This window comes from Mixophyes fleayi, chromosome 1 (genome assembly GCF_038048845.1).
Source record: "Mixophyes fleayi isolate aMixFle1 chromosome 1, aMixFle1.hap1, whole genome shotgun sequence".
NCBI lineage: Eukaryota > Metazoa > Chordata > Amphibia > Anura > Limnodynastidae > Mixophyes > Mixophyes fleayi.
In genome coordinates, this window is record NC_134402.1 from 264,337,953 (window position 1) to 264,355,164 (window position 17,212).

A 17,212-nucleotide genomic window follows, 5' to 3' on the forward strand; every position below is an offset into this window, starting at 1 on the left:
AAAGTTGTCAAGGAAGAGGGAGGTGGGGCCAGGGGGGCGGTAGATGACAGTGACGCGGAGATGGATGGGGTAGAAGAGGCGGATGGAGTGAGCTTCAAAAGAGGAGAAGGAGAGGGAGGGTTCAGGGGGAATGACACGAAAAGTACAGGTGGAGGAGAGGAAGAGGCCAACTCCACCGCCAGGGCGGGCACCAGGCCTGGCGGAGTGGGTGAAGGAGAGGCCACCATAGGAGAGGGCAGCGGGGGAAGTAGTATCAGAATCGGAGAGCCAGGTTTCAGTAACGGCAAGAAGGTTAAAGGAGTTGGATAGAAAGAGGTCGTGGATAGCAGTCAGCTTGTTGCGGACGGATCTGGCATTTCAGAGGGCACAGAAGAAAGGGGGAGAGGAGAGGGGGGAAATGGGGATGAGGTTAGCAAGATGAGCAGCGCGCGGGGGATGGCGGGGAGGAACGGGAGAGGTAGGGCGGGGGGAGAGTATGGGTATGGAGTGAGAGCGGGGAGGCATAGTAGGGAGAGAGAGTAACAGAACAGTGAGATAGTGGGGACAGTGAAAAACAGGTAAGAACAAAGGCAGGAAGACAATGAAAAGGTGGAAGATAATAACGAATTAGGGCGTGGAGGGCATGGAACAACAGTACAGTGAGATAATAAGGACAATGAAGATAGGTAAGAATGATAGCAGAACAGTAAGATAGTAAGGACAGCGGATAACAGGTAAGAATAAGCAGGGAGACAATAGCAAGATGGAGGACAATAACCAATTAAGGCATGGAAGGCAAAGAATAATAGAAGGAGAGGTAATAAGGACAATGGAAATAGGCAAGAATAATAACAGGTAAAACTAGTTGCTGGTAAATATAAAATCAGGAAAAACAAGATAAAGGCATATAAATAGTAGAATAATAACAGGTAAAAAGTAGAAACTTGTAAATGTACAATCAGGAAAAACAAAATAATGGCATATAAAATAATGTTTTATATGCAGTTGATGCAGTTAAGCCAGGGATTCAGCAGGAGAAGGGTTAACTGACAAGTCGGGTCGATACACAGTAGATCAGTTGATGCAGGTAAGCCAGGGATTCAGCAGGAGAAGGGTTAATTGACAAGCCGGGTCGGTACACAATAGATCAGTTGGTGCAGATAAGCCAGGGATTCAGCAGGAGAAGGGTTAATTGACAAGCCGGGTCGGTACACAATAGATCAGTTGGTGCAGATAAGCCAGGGATTCAGCAGGAGAAGGGTTAATTGACAAGCCGGGTCGGTACACAGTAGATCAGTTGATGCAGATAAGCCAGGGATTCAGCAGGAGAAGGGTTAACTGACAAGCCGGGTCGGTACACAGTAGATCAGTTGATGCAGATAAGCCAGGGATTCAGCAGGAGAAGGGTTAACTGACAAGCCTGGTCGGTACACAGTAGGTCAGTTGATGCAGATAAGCCAGGGATTCAGCAGGTGAAGGGCCAACTGACAAGCCGGGTCGGTACACAGTAGGTCAGTTGATGTAGATAAGCTAGGGACTCAGCAGGAGAAGGGTTAATTGACAAGCCGGGTCGGTACACAGTAGATCAGTTGATGTAGATAAGCCAGGGATTTAGCAGGAGAAGGGTTAATTGACAAGCCGGGTCGGTACACAGTAGGTCAGTTGATGCAGATAAGCCAGGGATAGATGGAATGGCCTTGTCTTTGGAGTGATGATGACACTCCTTTGTACCCCCACAATAATTTCCCACTGTCTTCACAAGTTTTTAGATGTTTTATAATTGTGGACAGATAATTGTGTGGGAGGAAAGACACAGAGCTGATCTAACGTGCAGCCTTCTCCAACTGCCGCCCGCATGCATATCTTAGTTGCTTTTCCTTACTGGCAATGTTAATTTATTGCCTGCACGTTTTCCTATAAACTGATGTGAAGCAAACAATTGGTCTAAATTATGGGAAGTATGCCTATCCGGAACAACCTGTATAGTGCCAGATGGGAGAACATGTGCTTATTAAGCCCAGCAGACTGATTATACCAGAGGTGTGTAAACTGTCTGATTTCCATTTCTTATATATAGTACAAAAAAAAAGAAGAAAGAAATGGCTGCTCTGGGTGCACTTCAAATGGTAATATACCAAACTGAATAAAAAGTTATACAGAAGCCAGCATGGTTTTATATAGGAGATTATAAATAAAACTTAAAAATGCTCTCTTATCAATCTCAAAATGCTCTATTCTGATTCAGCGTTATTACCCTTCTCTGATTTGAGGGAAAAATTCCATATTCCTAACCAGGATTTCTACAAGTACCTCCAAGTTAGGCATTGGTTGCATTCCTTGCACACATGGGGCACCTCCTTACAACACCCCCCAGCTCTTTTTTTTTTTCCAGACTCTCAACTGGAATTAAAGTGGTTATCTCCTTCTGGTACACTCACCTCAACACAAGTTATCAGCCTGTAAAAGCCTCCTCCCAATTAGCTTGGGAGAGAGATCTTGGCCGAGAATGTGAGCTGGATCAATGGGACAGTATCTATCAGTATGCCCATCGGATGTCGGGTGTTTGAACCACTCGGAGATGCTCTATAAGCTGCTCCACGGACTCTATATGACCCCTGATAGGTTGCATAAGATATGGCCAGCCCAGTCTAGGGCCTGTTGGTGCCGATGTTGGGAGATAGGGGACATCTTCCATGTTTTCTGGAGTTGCCCCGTGGTCAGAGTTCTCTGGGCTCCGATTCCTAATACTCCGGAAGTTGCACTCCTACACTTTTTTCCTCCACAAGTTTTATTAGGGAATCGGTATGTTATAGGTCACATTTTTATAGCTACCCGTGTGGTGATAGCCCAAGAGTGGAAATTGGTTACGTTACCCTCCATAGTAAAGATAATTTCTAAGGTTCAGTCAAGTTGTGACATGGAAACTATGGGAGTACCATACACCTCTTCTGCCTCCTCTCCCCACATCAAATGGTTTGAATGGAATCAATATGTCTCCAAAACTTTGGTTCCGACAGTTTCCTTGAGGCCCCCGCTCAACCCGTCACAGTAATATCTAGAGGTTGCTACCTAAGCTGCAACACAAATGATTTGTAATTCCTTAAGATGTTGGGATTTCTACTGTTTCATACTATTGATACGTATTGATATGTACTGCCTCCCTTTCTCCCCCCCCCCTCCCTTCCTCCTCCCCTATTCCCCTTGTATTTTATAATGTGTTTTTTCTGGGGGGGTTTTGTGTACCCTGTAATCAAAAATCTTAAATAAAAACTACATTATTATTACACAATAATGCACAGATAAATAGTGGATAATCAATCAATTATATTATCATGTGAATCATTAGAAGAACAAACCAGAAATATAGTGATGCTCAGAGTCTCTGCAGATTTTTAGCTTTAGTATGGTGGACAATTTAAAGATGCAAAAGGATATGCTAATCCAAATGTGTATGTCTCCATTAGAGATTTCGTATTTGTGGGATGTTTATGAGGATCCCAATGAAAGAGCCGGACAGGGAAATGACCTCCAAACTTTACTAGGCATAAACACACTTTCTTACGAGACCTTTAGAATAAGGCACATGGTAGTAGTCTCAATGGTGATGATTAAATACCACTCAAGGATGGTTGTTTTGTGACGGAGAAGACATCCCCGCAGTGAAGCAATAAGTAGGTAACTTTCGTTGTCTGCAGCCTGCATATACAAAAGCCTGATGCAAGCAGTAATATACCGCTCAGGAAGCTCAGATCCCCAGCAAAGAGGAAAACTCTAGCTGTCTGTATCTTGCAAATGCCGCACAGAGTTGGAGCGATGGGAGGTAAATGAGAACAGTCCCAATGCAGGTAATAGTATAACACTCAGGAATCCCTGACCTCCGACAAAGAGGACAACTTTATAACGGAGCAAACAGCAAGCAAAACTGGTAGTTTGTATTGTAGATATGAAAGACGTACTATATGTAATTGGTAGACCGCAATATGTCCAATTTGGCAAGCAGCTCTCTGTACCTCATAGATTTGTATACTGTTAATAAGTGAGAATTGGGCCACATCACATAGCGTTCTGTCTTCCTCTGTCTGGTTCTTATATACACAGCTGCCAACCCAAAGGGTCCATGAGTCGAGGGTTGCAAAGCCCTGTCCCCTGTACTTGTGTGCCCCATACACCCAGAGTGACACAGCCAGGAAGGTAAAGTTGAAATAAGGGGAGGGCACATATTTCCTTCTTACAGCCCCCTGTGCTCACTGTACTCCTCCTCCCCTCCTGTCTGTCTTCCGCTCACCGTCCGGCCTGTAGTGCATGTCTGAATGCGTTACACTGTCACACAGTCATGCCAGACAAACTGGTTATTGCTGGGTGCTGTTAGACCGAAATGAGGCGCTGATCAGGTGGTTGCACCTATACATGAACTCAGCTCCTGATCTCATGTCTTGTGACTGAATTAGGGTATGGAAGCACTGGAAATACAGCTGCAGCTCCAGTCTGCATGCACAGTTACATTAGGCTGAACAGATTATTATCATTTGTTATTAACCTTTATTTGCATAGCACCAACATATTACCAAACACATAAATAGTTTTTTTGGGGATCAGACCATAAATGTCATTGATCACCATGGGAACTGCATTATCAATACCCATTGAGATTTTCTTCATGTACTGGCTTTACCTGAATGCTACTTTATAGTTATTTGTGGTCCAGCCAGCATATGACACAAATGTAACTGGGGACAGAAAATGCAGTTCCCATAGAGCTTTATGATCAGATTCCCTGAAGCTACCGTCACTTATGGTGAATGCATCTGAAAGGCAATACAGGATACAATTAAATTTCAGGTAGCTATGTACTCTTAGGGCTAGATTTACTAAGCTGCGGGTTTGAAAAAGTGGGGATGTTGCCTATAGCAACCAATCAGATTCTAGCTGTCATTATGTAGAAAGTACTAAATAAATGATAGCTAGAATCTGATTGGTTGCTATAGGCAACATCCCCACTTTTTCAAACACGCAGTTTAGTAAATCTAGCCCTTAGTCACTAAGCACTGGACTGTGCTAATGCAGTCGTACAGTGTTACATGACACCTGCCCCAAACCATTAGATGGTTACTGGGGCTGGTGTCATGGGAAAGACAACACCATCATCTTCATCTTTGAGACAAAAGGTTAGAAATTTAGTTTTGGGGGGACAGAAGAGAAGAGATGGGAAATAATCAATAACTCATGAATAAAATGCCCCAGTGTCAACTAACTTATTTGCCAGCAGCTATTTCAGATAAATTGCAATTTATATATTGAGCAGTAACAGGCTTAGATTATTAAACTAGAAATTAGTGAAAGAGAAAAAGCGCTTTTTTTTAAATTAATGAAATGTGTACAAGTTAATAAAATCATTTAAGGCAGCAGCCAAGAACAAATGAGACCAATGTGTATGCGCAAATAAAAGAAAGTTGTTGTCCAGCGCTCACAAGCAAACAATATATAAATCACCATGTGTCAGCATATATATAAAGCAGAATTAAATTATTAAACCCCCTGGCCCTTTTTTTTTTTTTTAACTGAATTAATTTTTTTTGTCTGTACTCTCCATTCTGTCTACTCTATCTATCACTATCGCACAACCAGCATCTGTTTCTTAGTGTACTTTATTTCTATTCCAGCACAGACATTTGTCCTTTTGTCATCTCCCACTTTGATTATTGCAATTTCCATCTCTCTTGCCTACCTGAGAAGCCACTGCCACCCCTGCAGCATGTCCTAAATGCTGTGTCACATCCAATATTTCGCTCCTGATGTTCCTCCTCCGCTGTGTTTCTCTGCAAAACCCTCCATTGGTTCCCATTCAAATCAGAATACAATTCAAGATGCTTACCCTCACCCTATAAAGCCCTCTTTAACCTCTCACCCTCCTAACATCTCTGACCTTGCCAAGTAATACTTCCTTATGCAGAGGCAAAAGTCATCTGCCAATGACCTTCGCCTCTCCTATCACCAACGCACACTCTTGCCTGCAGGGAGCCCACGCTGCTCCCCACCTTTGGAACTCCCTGGCCGTCTGACCAGACTCGTCCCCAACGTCCAATCTTTCAAGTGCTCCCTTAAAACTCACCTCTTTACGCTGCCTACACTGCCACATCCAAAGACAACTTCTATCTCATGATCCACCCACCAATTCCACTCATTTCCCACCATTCCCATTATCTCTTTGTTTCCTCGCCTCTTTTGTATGTTAACTGTCACATCTCTCTCACATTATGTCTTCTGCTATTGTTTGTTCTCTTGCTCCAAAATTAATTTGTATCTGTGGCGCTTTATAAACAATAACAATGATGTACTGCTATTAAGCTGTCAGATGAAGGTGTGTTTTAGCTTTGCTGTCGCTGTCTTTGAAGAGGCTGAGACAACACTATATAATCACTCTTTGTCTTGTAACGTTACTGAAGCTGCAGAACATAAATGCACCATATATTCTATCACCTTGACACCTTACCTGCACGCCTTTAAGTACATGGCTTAACGTGTCAATGAAATTCTGTATTTCATCATTTTTGTTGGCAAGTGTTGTGATGATCCTCTGCAAAGCTTCCTGTCAAGAGAACAGATTACAATTAAGAAATAGAATAGATTTGTTTCTGTTGAAGAATTACAGTGTCTTCTATTCTCAAAATTCCAATCTCCATGCCACGTATATTGCAGAGAAAATGACGCAATGACAACCACAGAACTCAAAATGACGAGGCAACAAACAGTTTGAGATTCTCAGGATAGTGTGAAATCACAGATTACAGAACAAATCTTATTATTCTGCCACATAAGCAATAATCCCTACAGGACGCAGTTTAATCTATAAGCAATGCTTGTGCCAGGAGAGGCCTAACTGTGATGGTTCTGGTAAATATAGGACTACCTATTGTGTAATTTCTTAATAATACTAATAAAGCGTACAGTTTATAAATACAAACTGTTAATCTTACTGTGTTGGCCAATGTTTTATTTTACATACAACTGCCATCTCTGAAAAGTAATGACTATCTAAAAAAATAAACAATATGGCTGATTATAAGCATGTTTTTATTACTATTTACTATTATTATTACTATTTACTATTATTACTCTGATCAACATAGTTGTGTGCCTGAGCATACAGCTCACTAAATACTTTGCAACCTTTCTAGCATTCTAGCTGGACAAATATTCAATATGATGTAGCACATACCCTTGTGTATCAAACCCTTGTCCCATAGATTGTAAGCTTGCAAGCAGGGCCCTCTTACCGCTCTGTCTGTATGTATTACCCAGTATTGTTTTATTACTGTTTGTTCCCAATTGTAAAGCGCTACGGAATCTGCTGGTGCTATATAAATAAATGTTGATGATGATGATGCATATTATACAAAGTGTCAAGTGTTCGCTTCACTTTGCATCAATTTCAAGTTACCTGCAGCTTTTGAGCACAATGGATGACATATCCTTTAGTGCAGCTCAAATGGTATGTGCAACTAGCATTGTTTTAAAATGACCATATGTATTAACCCCAAAGCTTGGCCAAGGTGTAGATTTAGAACCTGGGGTAGGCTTAAGGTCGTGTTAAGGCTATTTCTGTCATGGCATCACTAATGGTTAGTTTCAAACCTTGTGATATAATAATGCTATTTTCTACTTGGTCATATGTCAGATTATTATAACCTATACCAATAATGAAATGTATTTGAAAGTAAAAACCCAAAGTAGACAGCACTGAAACCATTGTTTTAAATAAGACGGACCATAAAACACAGGTGGGTTTTGTTGATGAGTAATAAATGTTCTGCTCTGTTTCTTAGAGGATTACTAGAACTACATGCATGTTTTCCTAAAACCTTAATAATAGTCTTAAATAACAATAAATCTATTGTCTAATCTACCTGTTTTTCATTGTTGAAGTGCTGACCATCAATCCACAGGCATAATGCACATTGTGTGCGAGTGTGCCCTTGACTTTCCTTGCTAATTCTTCACTGTACAACATGTACGCAGATATCCCATAATTAAGCCTCTTGCTCTCTAGGATAAGTAAATGCACAGAAGCACTGCAAACCAGTTTCTGATTTCCCTGCATCACAAATAAAGCACTTAGCTCAGTCTATGTTTCAGAAGTATATCTATAAATAACCAAGCAGATGAGCTGAAGAAAGTGCACAGATTTCATATGCAGCACTGTCAGGCCAGTTATAACCCATAGCTGACACATGTATAGTACAGACAAGTTAACAATCAGACTATTTCAGAACACAGTTGGTAAAGGAAAAACTTCTGAATTACATAATAATGTTACATTTTTGTTTTCAGCACAATGACTCCTCCACTAATTTAGTACTTTGTTCACAGTGCAATACAGAAAACAAAAAAAACTTGCGTGGTAAACATGTTCAATTACATTGATAAAAGAACATATTGAACTGGTTTGTTTGTTTTCCCAATTTGTCACTTAACAGTAAAGCTGGGTACATACTACAAAAAATTCATGCAGTTATCGTGCAGATCACACGATAATGGCAAGATTTTGCATTTGTGTGTACGCTCCCACGATCATGTTTTATCTTACAAAAGCGCATCGTCTGTGTTTATTTTGTTTTATAAACTTCCTAAAAAATCAGGATCAACAATGGAACCATGTTGGGCAAATGTGGAGTTGTGTATGTACTCACAACCAGCAGTGTAGGCAATTCTCTGTAGAGTCCTGATCATTTCAGCAGATGGTTATGACAGATAAAGGGCACAGATCTGAAGGTAAATCGTGTAAGTGTGTACACATAAATATGCATGCTCATCAGGACTTTCAGTCCTTGATAAAATCATTACAGAAATCGCATCTGCAGTAATTTTCTTTAGTGTGTACCCAGCTTAACCCTCCAATGAAATTATAGCCAGTCCATAAGTGTTTCAGCTAATAAACAACAGAATCTCCCAGTTACTTCTAATGACAAATGTATGATTTAGTAACCTCCCCCACTCAGTTTCACCCTGTCTATGTCCACCCATACACTCTAAAATGTAAGTTATTACAAACAGAGCCATTTTCCTGGTGTTTTCCTTATGTAATTATGGTACTTTGTGGGTTTCAATGTAATCATGTAATTTGTGTGTATGTTAGGGAATTTAGACTGTGAGCTCCAATAGGGCAGGGACTGATGTGAGTGATACAATGCTGCGGAATTAGTAGCGCTATATAAATAAATGGTGATGATGATGAATCATGTAAACTTGTTGTTTGTAGTTTGCTTTTTGTACCTGTGTTACTTTGTCATTTTGTTGTATTTCTAACCCCCTATGTATGGCGTTGCAAAACCCTTGCGGTGCCTTATAAATAAAGATAATAATCTCAATATCACAATAACAATTCCTAAAACATTACATTCAATACATAAATTCAACATAAATTAGTTTTTATATTTTTATTTTACAGATACACCATAAGGTGATTAAGATCTATAAAACGGATATACCAAGTGATTCACCACAGTGCACCCACTGTGATACAACTCCTCAAAACAAAATAAACATAGTGCTCCGTGCCAATCATGTCATGGCATCACAACTCATGATACTCATACAGGGGGATTTTGCACAAGTGGAGATAAATTATTTTAAAATGTGGGAAATTAATGGCATTTTCTTTAAAAAAAAAATATTTCTACTTTTAGATCGTTTATAAACAAATTATGGTAGTAAATATGAGTGTTGTTTAACAGAATATGAAGTCAATGTAACTCCATTTCAAGGAACGTTATCTCCACTTTCTGCGTCCTTCATTTCTATAGGATTCTTGTGGCAAGACTACCAATGACTTTTAACAGAGGGGTAATAACTACAACTGTTCAGGGGTGTCCTAGTGTATTGCAAATATCTGGGCGATGAGCACTTAAAAAATGCCCAAAATATAGAAAACAAGGTCCAATTTTGGGGAGAGACGTAAAGTCCACTGGCAGGTCAGCTACGATAGTCAGCCTAGTCCTACTCTTCACATTTAGCGGAATCCTTTGCCTCATCACATGATGTGTTCACCGGCAATTTGTTTTCCCCAAGTGCTGTACACACATCTCTAGCAGCAACTAATATGGTTCAGCTAGTAAGCTACATAGGGGAGAGAGTGGTCAGGCAAATCACTAGAATATCATAATGCAGGTTAATAAACAGTCAAACAGTCAATGCATATAGCAAGATGTAATGCTCAGGAACAAAGCAAAGGTGAACAACAATATATCCAGGTGACCAATAGCTTTTAGCAGACTTTAAGAACGTGCAGTGAATGCCTAATTTTAACGGTCATGTTACAAGTCTTTATAAAATACTGAGATTCGGGAAGGTGTGCAGTTTTTTACTTGTCAAATTCAGCCATGAAAGACCATATCATCATCAGATTCTATGGAATAACGGCAAGTGAAACGCTGCATATTAATTTGTAGCAACTGCTGTTAGGTGCACGCTAAAAACCAAATGTGGGGTAGTGCATATATACAGCAATTAGTGTGTACAGTTTTATTAATCCCATAGATTGTAAACTTGCGAGCAGGGTCTTCACACATTTGTCTCTTTTACACAGTTTGTTTATTAGTTTCCGTCCCTTTCTCTCTCAGGATGCCACCAAGACCATCATACACGCACTCATCATCTCCCGTCTGGATTACTGCAACCTCCTCCTCACCGGCCTCCCCCACTCCCATCTCTCCCCCCTCCGCTCTGTACTCAATGCGGCCGCCAGACTCATCTTCCTCTCACGCCGCTCCTCATCTGCCTCCCCTCTCTGCCTCGCCTTACACTGGCTTCCCTTCCCCTACAGAATCCTTTTCAAGCTCCTCACCACCACCTACAAGGCTCTCTCCCACTCTACTGCCCCTTACATCTCTAACCTCCTCTCCACTCACACTCCCGCCCGCTCTCTGCGCTCAGCCAATGATCGCCGCCTCTCCTCCACTCTGATCACCTCTTCCCACACCAGAATCCAAGACTTTTCCCGTGCAGCCCCCCTTCACTGGAATGACCTCCCTCGTTCCATCCGCCTCTCTCCTACTCTGTGCTCATTCAAACGTGCACTGAAAACCCACCTCTTCCTTAAAGCCTACCAACCATCCGCACAACCCCTTCTCCTCCACCCACGCTCTCCCTCGCCTCATCTGACTCCCCTTGTGCCTGTTCTGTTTTCCCTCCCTTAGGATGTAAGCTCACATGAGCAGGGCCCTCTTCCCTCCTGTCTCCTCACCTGTTCTTCTGCTCCGTGTTTATTGCTTTACCTGCCTGGAGTTTCTGAAGTACTGGTATTTTGTTTATTGTTTTGTACTGTTTCACCCTGTATAGTCTTCTGTTTGTATGGTGTACAGCGCTGCGGAAATCTTGTGGCGCCTAACAAATAAAGGACAATAATAATAATAATACTGTGTTTGTCCCCAATTGTAAAGCGCTACGGAATATGTTGGCGCTATATAAATAAATGATGATGATGATGATGTTGCACCAGGCCAGTGATGGGCTACAGGCAGCCCAGCAAACAATGCCTGGACGGAACAGCAATTTCAGATGGTCACACAGTGCATTTGCATTAAGACATTGAAGTAATTGGGAATTAACCTATACTGCACAAGAAACAGAAATAGGACGCCTTCTGTGCAGACCTAAATGCACTGCATGTATGCTTATTAGGTGGTTAGTAATTTACGCTTATTACAGTTTTAACAAGGCTGTTGGCTTACTAGAAGATGTATTGCTGAAGGGAAGCACATTGCATTAAAACACCCACTGGTTCCAAGAAAGTGTTTATTGTACTCTGAGATTCATTGTTTTGTCTGCTTCCCACTATGTACCCATCCCCTTTACCCCCTTTTTTCTGTACCCCATACCTTTAAACTTTGAATAAAAACTATTAATGGTAAAAAAACGAAAAAACAAAAACACTCCCTGGTTTATTATTCTTTGAAGGGGCCCATAAGTTCTATTCCATCCAGGGGGCACTAGGAGTGTGGAGTTTGTATGTTTGTCTGTGTGGGTTTCTTCCTGTTTTTATTTTCAACATTAATTCAGTGCCATATAAAATGGCAGTAATAGTTCACCATTACCTGCACTAATCCTTTTACAGCTAGGACACACAGAGGTTCTCATCCTTTGAAGTTGTTGTTTTGGGGAATTATTATTAATATTATTATTGTTGATTTGTAAGGTGCCACAATGGGGAAAACAGGACATACATATATCAGGGTATGTCTGTCCAGTCTTTAGACCTATCGCATGGTAATGCACAGACTAGTGACACAGGTCAATCACTGTAACTGACTAATATATAGCTCTCTTAAGAAACCCCCTAATGAATGCCAGATTAAAGTGGCTTTGTTCCCTCACAGCAGATGAGCATGTTAATTGAATTACGCCAAGCTTTCTTACATCTCCAGTCACAATGACTAATCTGGTCAAGTTGGCAGGTCTGAGCTATTTGTTAAATGGCTGTACTGATAGCATTATGCAAAATTGGCAATGACATGTTAAAAAAAAAAAAAATCAGTAAAGTTATTTCAATAAATGTGGGAATAGACATAGCCTAGTCCCTGACAAGACTGCACCTTAAAAATGTACACACTTCAGATACATAGTGGTCCAGATGACTTAAATCATATCATACATATAAGGCTTGGTACATATGGGCGTTATGATAAAGCACTGTGCATACTGCCTCAAAGCCTATTAAAAGTGATATTATGCTGAAAGTCTGAAATGTAATGTAAGCTATATGTACTTGTACTCACACACAACATTTGCTTCACTGTGGGTCAATTTCAACATCTGCAGAATTCATAACTGTTAAATCAAAGTAAAATACTGATGGAGTTTCAGGGGGGACAATTATGATAACTGGAAAACAGGAAAAAGTTTCTGTAAGCCATAGCAACCAGTCAGATTCTAAGGGGAAAATTCAATTCCCCCAGAATTAGTGCGGTGTTAAAGGTATTACCGGTATTACGGTAATTTTAACCCGGCTTTCTGCTTGCAGCTCCGACGTTGAAACTACCGTAATAACGGTAATTAAGCGGAAGATGCAGAAGATGAAACTAACAGCAAGATAAAAATAGTGAAACAACATTACACATAATGGAAATAGGTAAAGCAAGAGACTCAACTGACAAAATATGGGGTAAATTAATAAAAAAAAATATAAAGTTTATGATAAGAAGCATAGAGGGAATGCATTCAGGGCCTCGTGTAGGGTTGGACGAAATTTCCGTCTAGAACACAGTTGGAAATTGCATCCCAAAGGAAGACATTAGACGTATATAAACTAATGGTCATCACTATCAGTTCCTAACTTATAACCAGTGATTGAACACCTGCAAGTTCCCCGTCTCCCGAGATGGACATATACACCTGAGGCTCAATCTACATAAGTCGCATTAGCTCCAACTCGCACTTACACTTCACCTCTTTTCCCCGTTCCACTTCTTCAATCGTAATGGGCCACTAGCAGGCGTAAGTGCAAGATATGACTGCAAACGTAATTAGTGCTTTGTGGGTATGCGCAGAAGTAAAAAATCATATTATACATCCAAAACGCAATTTGTGATCAACTCTACATTAGCCCCTCAATGTTCAGTCTTTTCATAGATGTATATACTATGATATGACAATTCCACAAACTTTAAAGGATATTTTTTAAGCCAATTATGCAGAAGTATAAGTTTAAAAAGTTAAAACAAATGAACCCTTTGGGCACTCAGCCTAATTGGTCAGATACTAACAGCAGTTGTTTTAGGAGACTGCAAACTCCTGCAGTATATAGACACAAAATAAGAAAAACACAGCGCTAATGTAGTATCTATCTTACATGCCGCTTTTTAGAGCTTATTTTTTCACATAAGCGTCAACTCAACATATGCCCCATTGAGGTCTGAATAGATATGAAGAATACTGTTATTTCAGGTATATTAATTTGCTTGGATATATTCAGGATTGTCATTAATTCCAGTTAATGGGTTTACATACTATTTATTTCTGTTTCCTATGATACGTTAGTGTGAGGCAATAGTTGTTCATCCCAGCATGAAGGCATATACCCCATTCATACTGCACCAAAATCCCGGGTTTTTGCCGGGGCGAGCTCAAACTACCCGGGTCTTGGTGCAGTATGAATGGTACAAGTCAAAAATCCCGGGTCTAAAAACCCGGGTCTTCTATCGAGGGGTAATTCCCGGGTCGGACCCAGGTTGCCTGCACTATGAATGGTGCAACCCGGGTTTTTCAACCCTGGTTGCACAGAAAACAAGCCGATTGGCTGTCTGACCTGTAATGCTCACAATATTTACATTAACTGCATACATAAAACCAGGGGAAAAAAAAACTCGAGAGGAAAACAACAGTATAGACTGAAACAACTACTTCTATCATCCACACTATAAGAAACAAACGAAAGAGAAAGGTTGCACATACTTTACATAGGTGACTAAAGTAAAGTACGGAGCGGTGAGCAGTACAGAACGGCATTGGTGGAAACACTGAAGAAATGTCTGATTGTTTACAAATGATACAATGGAACAATAAAAATTAAAATATCTTATAAGATACACTCACACATCTTTATGGACAAAACAGCAGAAAAGCAGACTATTACAAAAAAAAAAAAATGTTTTCAGCCAATGAAAACTGCTCTGGTGATGACTCCCACAAATTGCCAGGGCACAGACTTGTGCAGTATGAATGGGGTCAACCCGGGAAATTCCCGGGTCCGAGGTGCAGTATGAATGGTGTTTCTGAGCTGGGACGCTCCGAGCCCCGGCAAAAACCCGGCTTGAAAAACCCAGGATATTGCCGGGGCGGCAGTATGAAAGCGGTAATAGATAGAATAGCTTCACTGACAATAGGTGAGTGACACAGTAGGCAGTGGGTCTCTGGCTATGTAGGAGAGGAGCTAGTTGTACATAATAACAGGCTGCAAAAAGATATTACAATGCCTAGTCTGTTACACGTACCAAGAGGTAAAGGCTACAGTAAGTGAGAGCATCCTATTATGAAAAATGTTATACAATGAGGACCACACTAGTAAAAGTATATTAACTTGACAAAACATAATTTACATTACATTTACAAGCTTTGATTCCTAGTATAGAAATAGCACAGTTCCATCATCAAGCTTTCCCTTGCTTGGTTATAATACATGTTCTTTACTCCTAGCTCATTTTATTTATATGCAATAAATTATTTGCTGGACTGGTGTTCTTAAAAAAATTTTTAAAAAAACTTGCATATTCAGGAATTAACAGTTCACAATCAGCTCAGTTTAGCAGCTATTCTTGATTTCCAAGTATGAAATACTCTGCAGTCAGTGGCTAGCTGGAACAGAACAAAGCTCTGCTTCATAGACTTTAGTAAACTTCTGATCAGCAAATTATTTAGAAAAACACATAAATTAATAAGCAATGTTTTTATGTCAATATATTTTAAAGGTCTACTACAAGACCCCCATTTTATACAATCACAACTAAATATGAGTCAGTTGTAATAACATAAAACATAATTACTTAGAGTAACTCTAGCAAGAGAGGCCACTAAGTGTTCATTGCTCTGGTCCCAACAGTCTTTATCAGTCTGTGCACTGACCACACATGTCAGGTCAAATGTCACAGTCTCAAGGAAGTAAAGATAGGAGCACATATATTACTTCCCACATAGGTTGTACCACTTGGTTAGCAGGGTAAGCGGGTGGGGGAGAAGAGGAGACACTGTAAGCTGTGTCAGCTGGGATCTATGAACCTGTTCTGCCCATGGTGACAGAGCTGGTAAAATGAACTCATTTGGATTATGAAAGATAAGCAAAATGAACAAGACTTTACTGAGTGTGAATTCTACAAGCAAACTAAAGCTCGTCACACTCTATGATCCTGCAGCTTGGTCTGCGGGCAGAGGGGTTTGATCACTGGATCACATGTTGGAAGATGACTGCACACAAGCGCCAATGTTGCTTACCAGCATGCCTGATAATTATCTATTTTGATCAGACTGATATGTTTCGCTACATTATTGGTTCAACTGCTGATATCGCTGGCCAGCTTTAGTAACATCTTCACTGAAAATAGGTAGTCCTATAATAAAACAATTAACAAATCAAACACAATTAACACATCACTAATTAAGGAACATACAGTCTAAAAGTAATTTCAGCTCATAAAGTTTAATAATCTGTAATAATTTACCCTTTCATGTCTGGCGTGTAGGTAATACAGAACATTGAATTTAGTCAGATAAGAACCACACAACAAATGTGTCCAATTTTATTTCTAAAAACTGAAGATCATATTTGATTCTCAGTTTTTTTCCAGATTAAGAATAGCCTTATCCCAAGCATGTTTAAAATCCCCAACATTATTAGCCTCTACCAATTATGTTGGACGACTATTCTACCTATCTATTAGTAATTATTCTTCAACTTTCCCCTATACCTGCTACATTCCAACTTTACTGAATGTCCTTTTGTTCTAATACTTAACTTCTTCTGTAGTATACATTTATCTTGAACTTTGTGAAACGTTGAACGCTTCTACAGCTATACATATTGTGGTTTTGTAGTTGTTCCTGGTAAGTTTTATATTGTACCATTTTATCTGTTTTTTAGTTTAGTTTAGTTTGTCGTCACACATTTCTAATATATTTATGTTCTTCTGGAGAGTCAGCCTCTAGAACTGAACACAGACTTCTAGGTGGCTTAGTGGTTATCACTTCTGCCTCACAGCACTGGGGTCATGAGTTCGATTCCAAACCATGACCTTATCTGTGTGGAGTTTGTATGTTCTCCCCGTGATTGCGTGGGTTTCCTCCGGGTGCTCCGGTTTCCTCCTACACTCCAAAAACATACTGGTAGGTTAACTGGCTGCTATTAAATTGCCCTTAGTCTTTCTCGGTCTGTATGTGTGCATGTTAGGGAATTTAGTTTGTAAGCTCCATGGGCAGGGACTGGTGTGAATGAGTTCTCTGTACAGCACTGCGGAATTAGTGGCGCTATATAAATAAATAGATGATGATGATGATGATGAGGTGTGATCTCACCTTTCCCATTAACACTTTATTCAGCCTTTGAACTTTTGATTCTGAAGTACACTTTTTGGCATTGAACTGTAGTTAACGCACTCTTTAATGCCTTTAATCTAACTAGATCATAAATTATTTTGGTCCCACCCCCAGTGTGTCAACCAAGTTACATATCTTTGTGTCACATACAAAAGTA

The 17,212-nt window shown here is 40.3% G+C and overlaps 1 protein-coding gene across 5 annotated transcripts in view; it reads right to left on the reverse strand.

Moving 5' to 3' along the window:
- The window catches only part of FSD1L (fibronectin type III and SPRY domain containing 1 like), a 76,545-nt gene that overhangs the window by 33,481 nt on the left and 25,852 nt on the right, over positions 1–17,212 (reverse strand). For all 5 annotated transcript variants that reach the window (XM_075210421.1, XM_075210402.1, XM_075210438.1 and 2 more), the window contains one exon: positions 6,470–6,565. In XM_075210421.1, the coding sequence (XP_075066522.1) occupies positions 6,470–6,565 (96 nt within the window). The remainder of the gene's footprint in view (positions 1–6,469; positions 6,566–17,212) is intronic.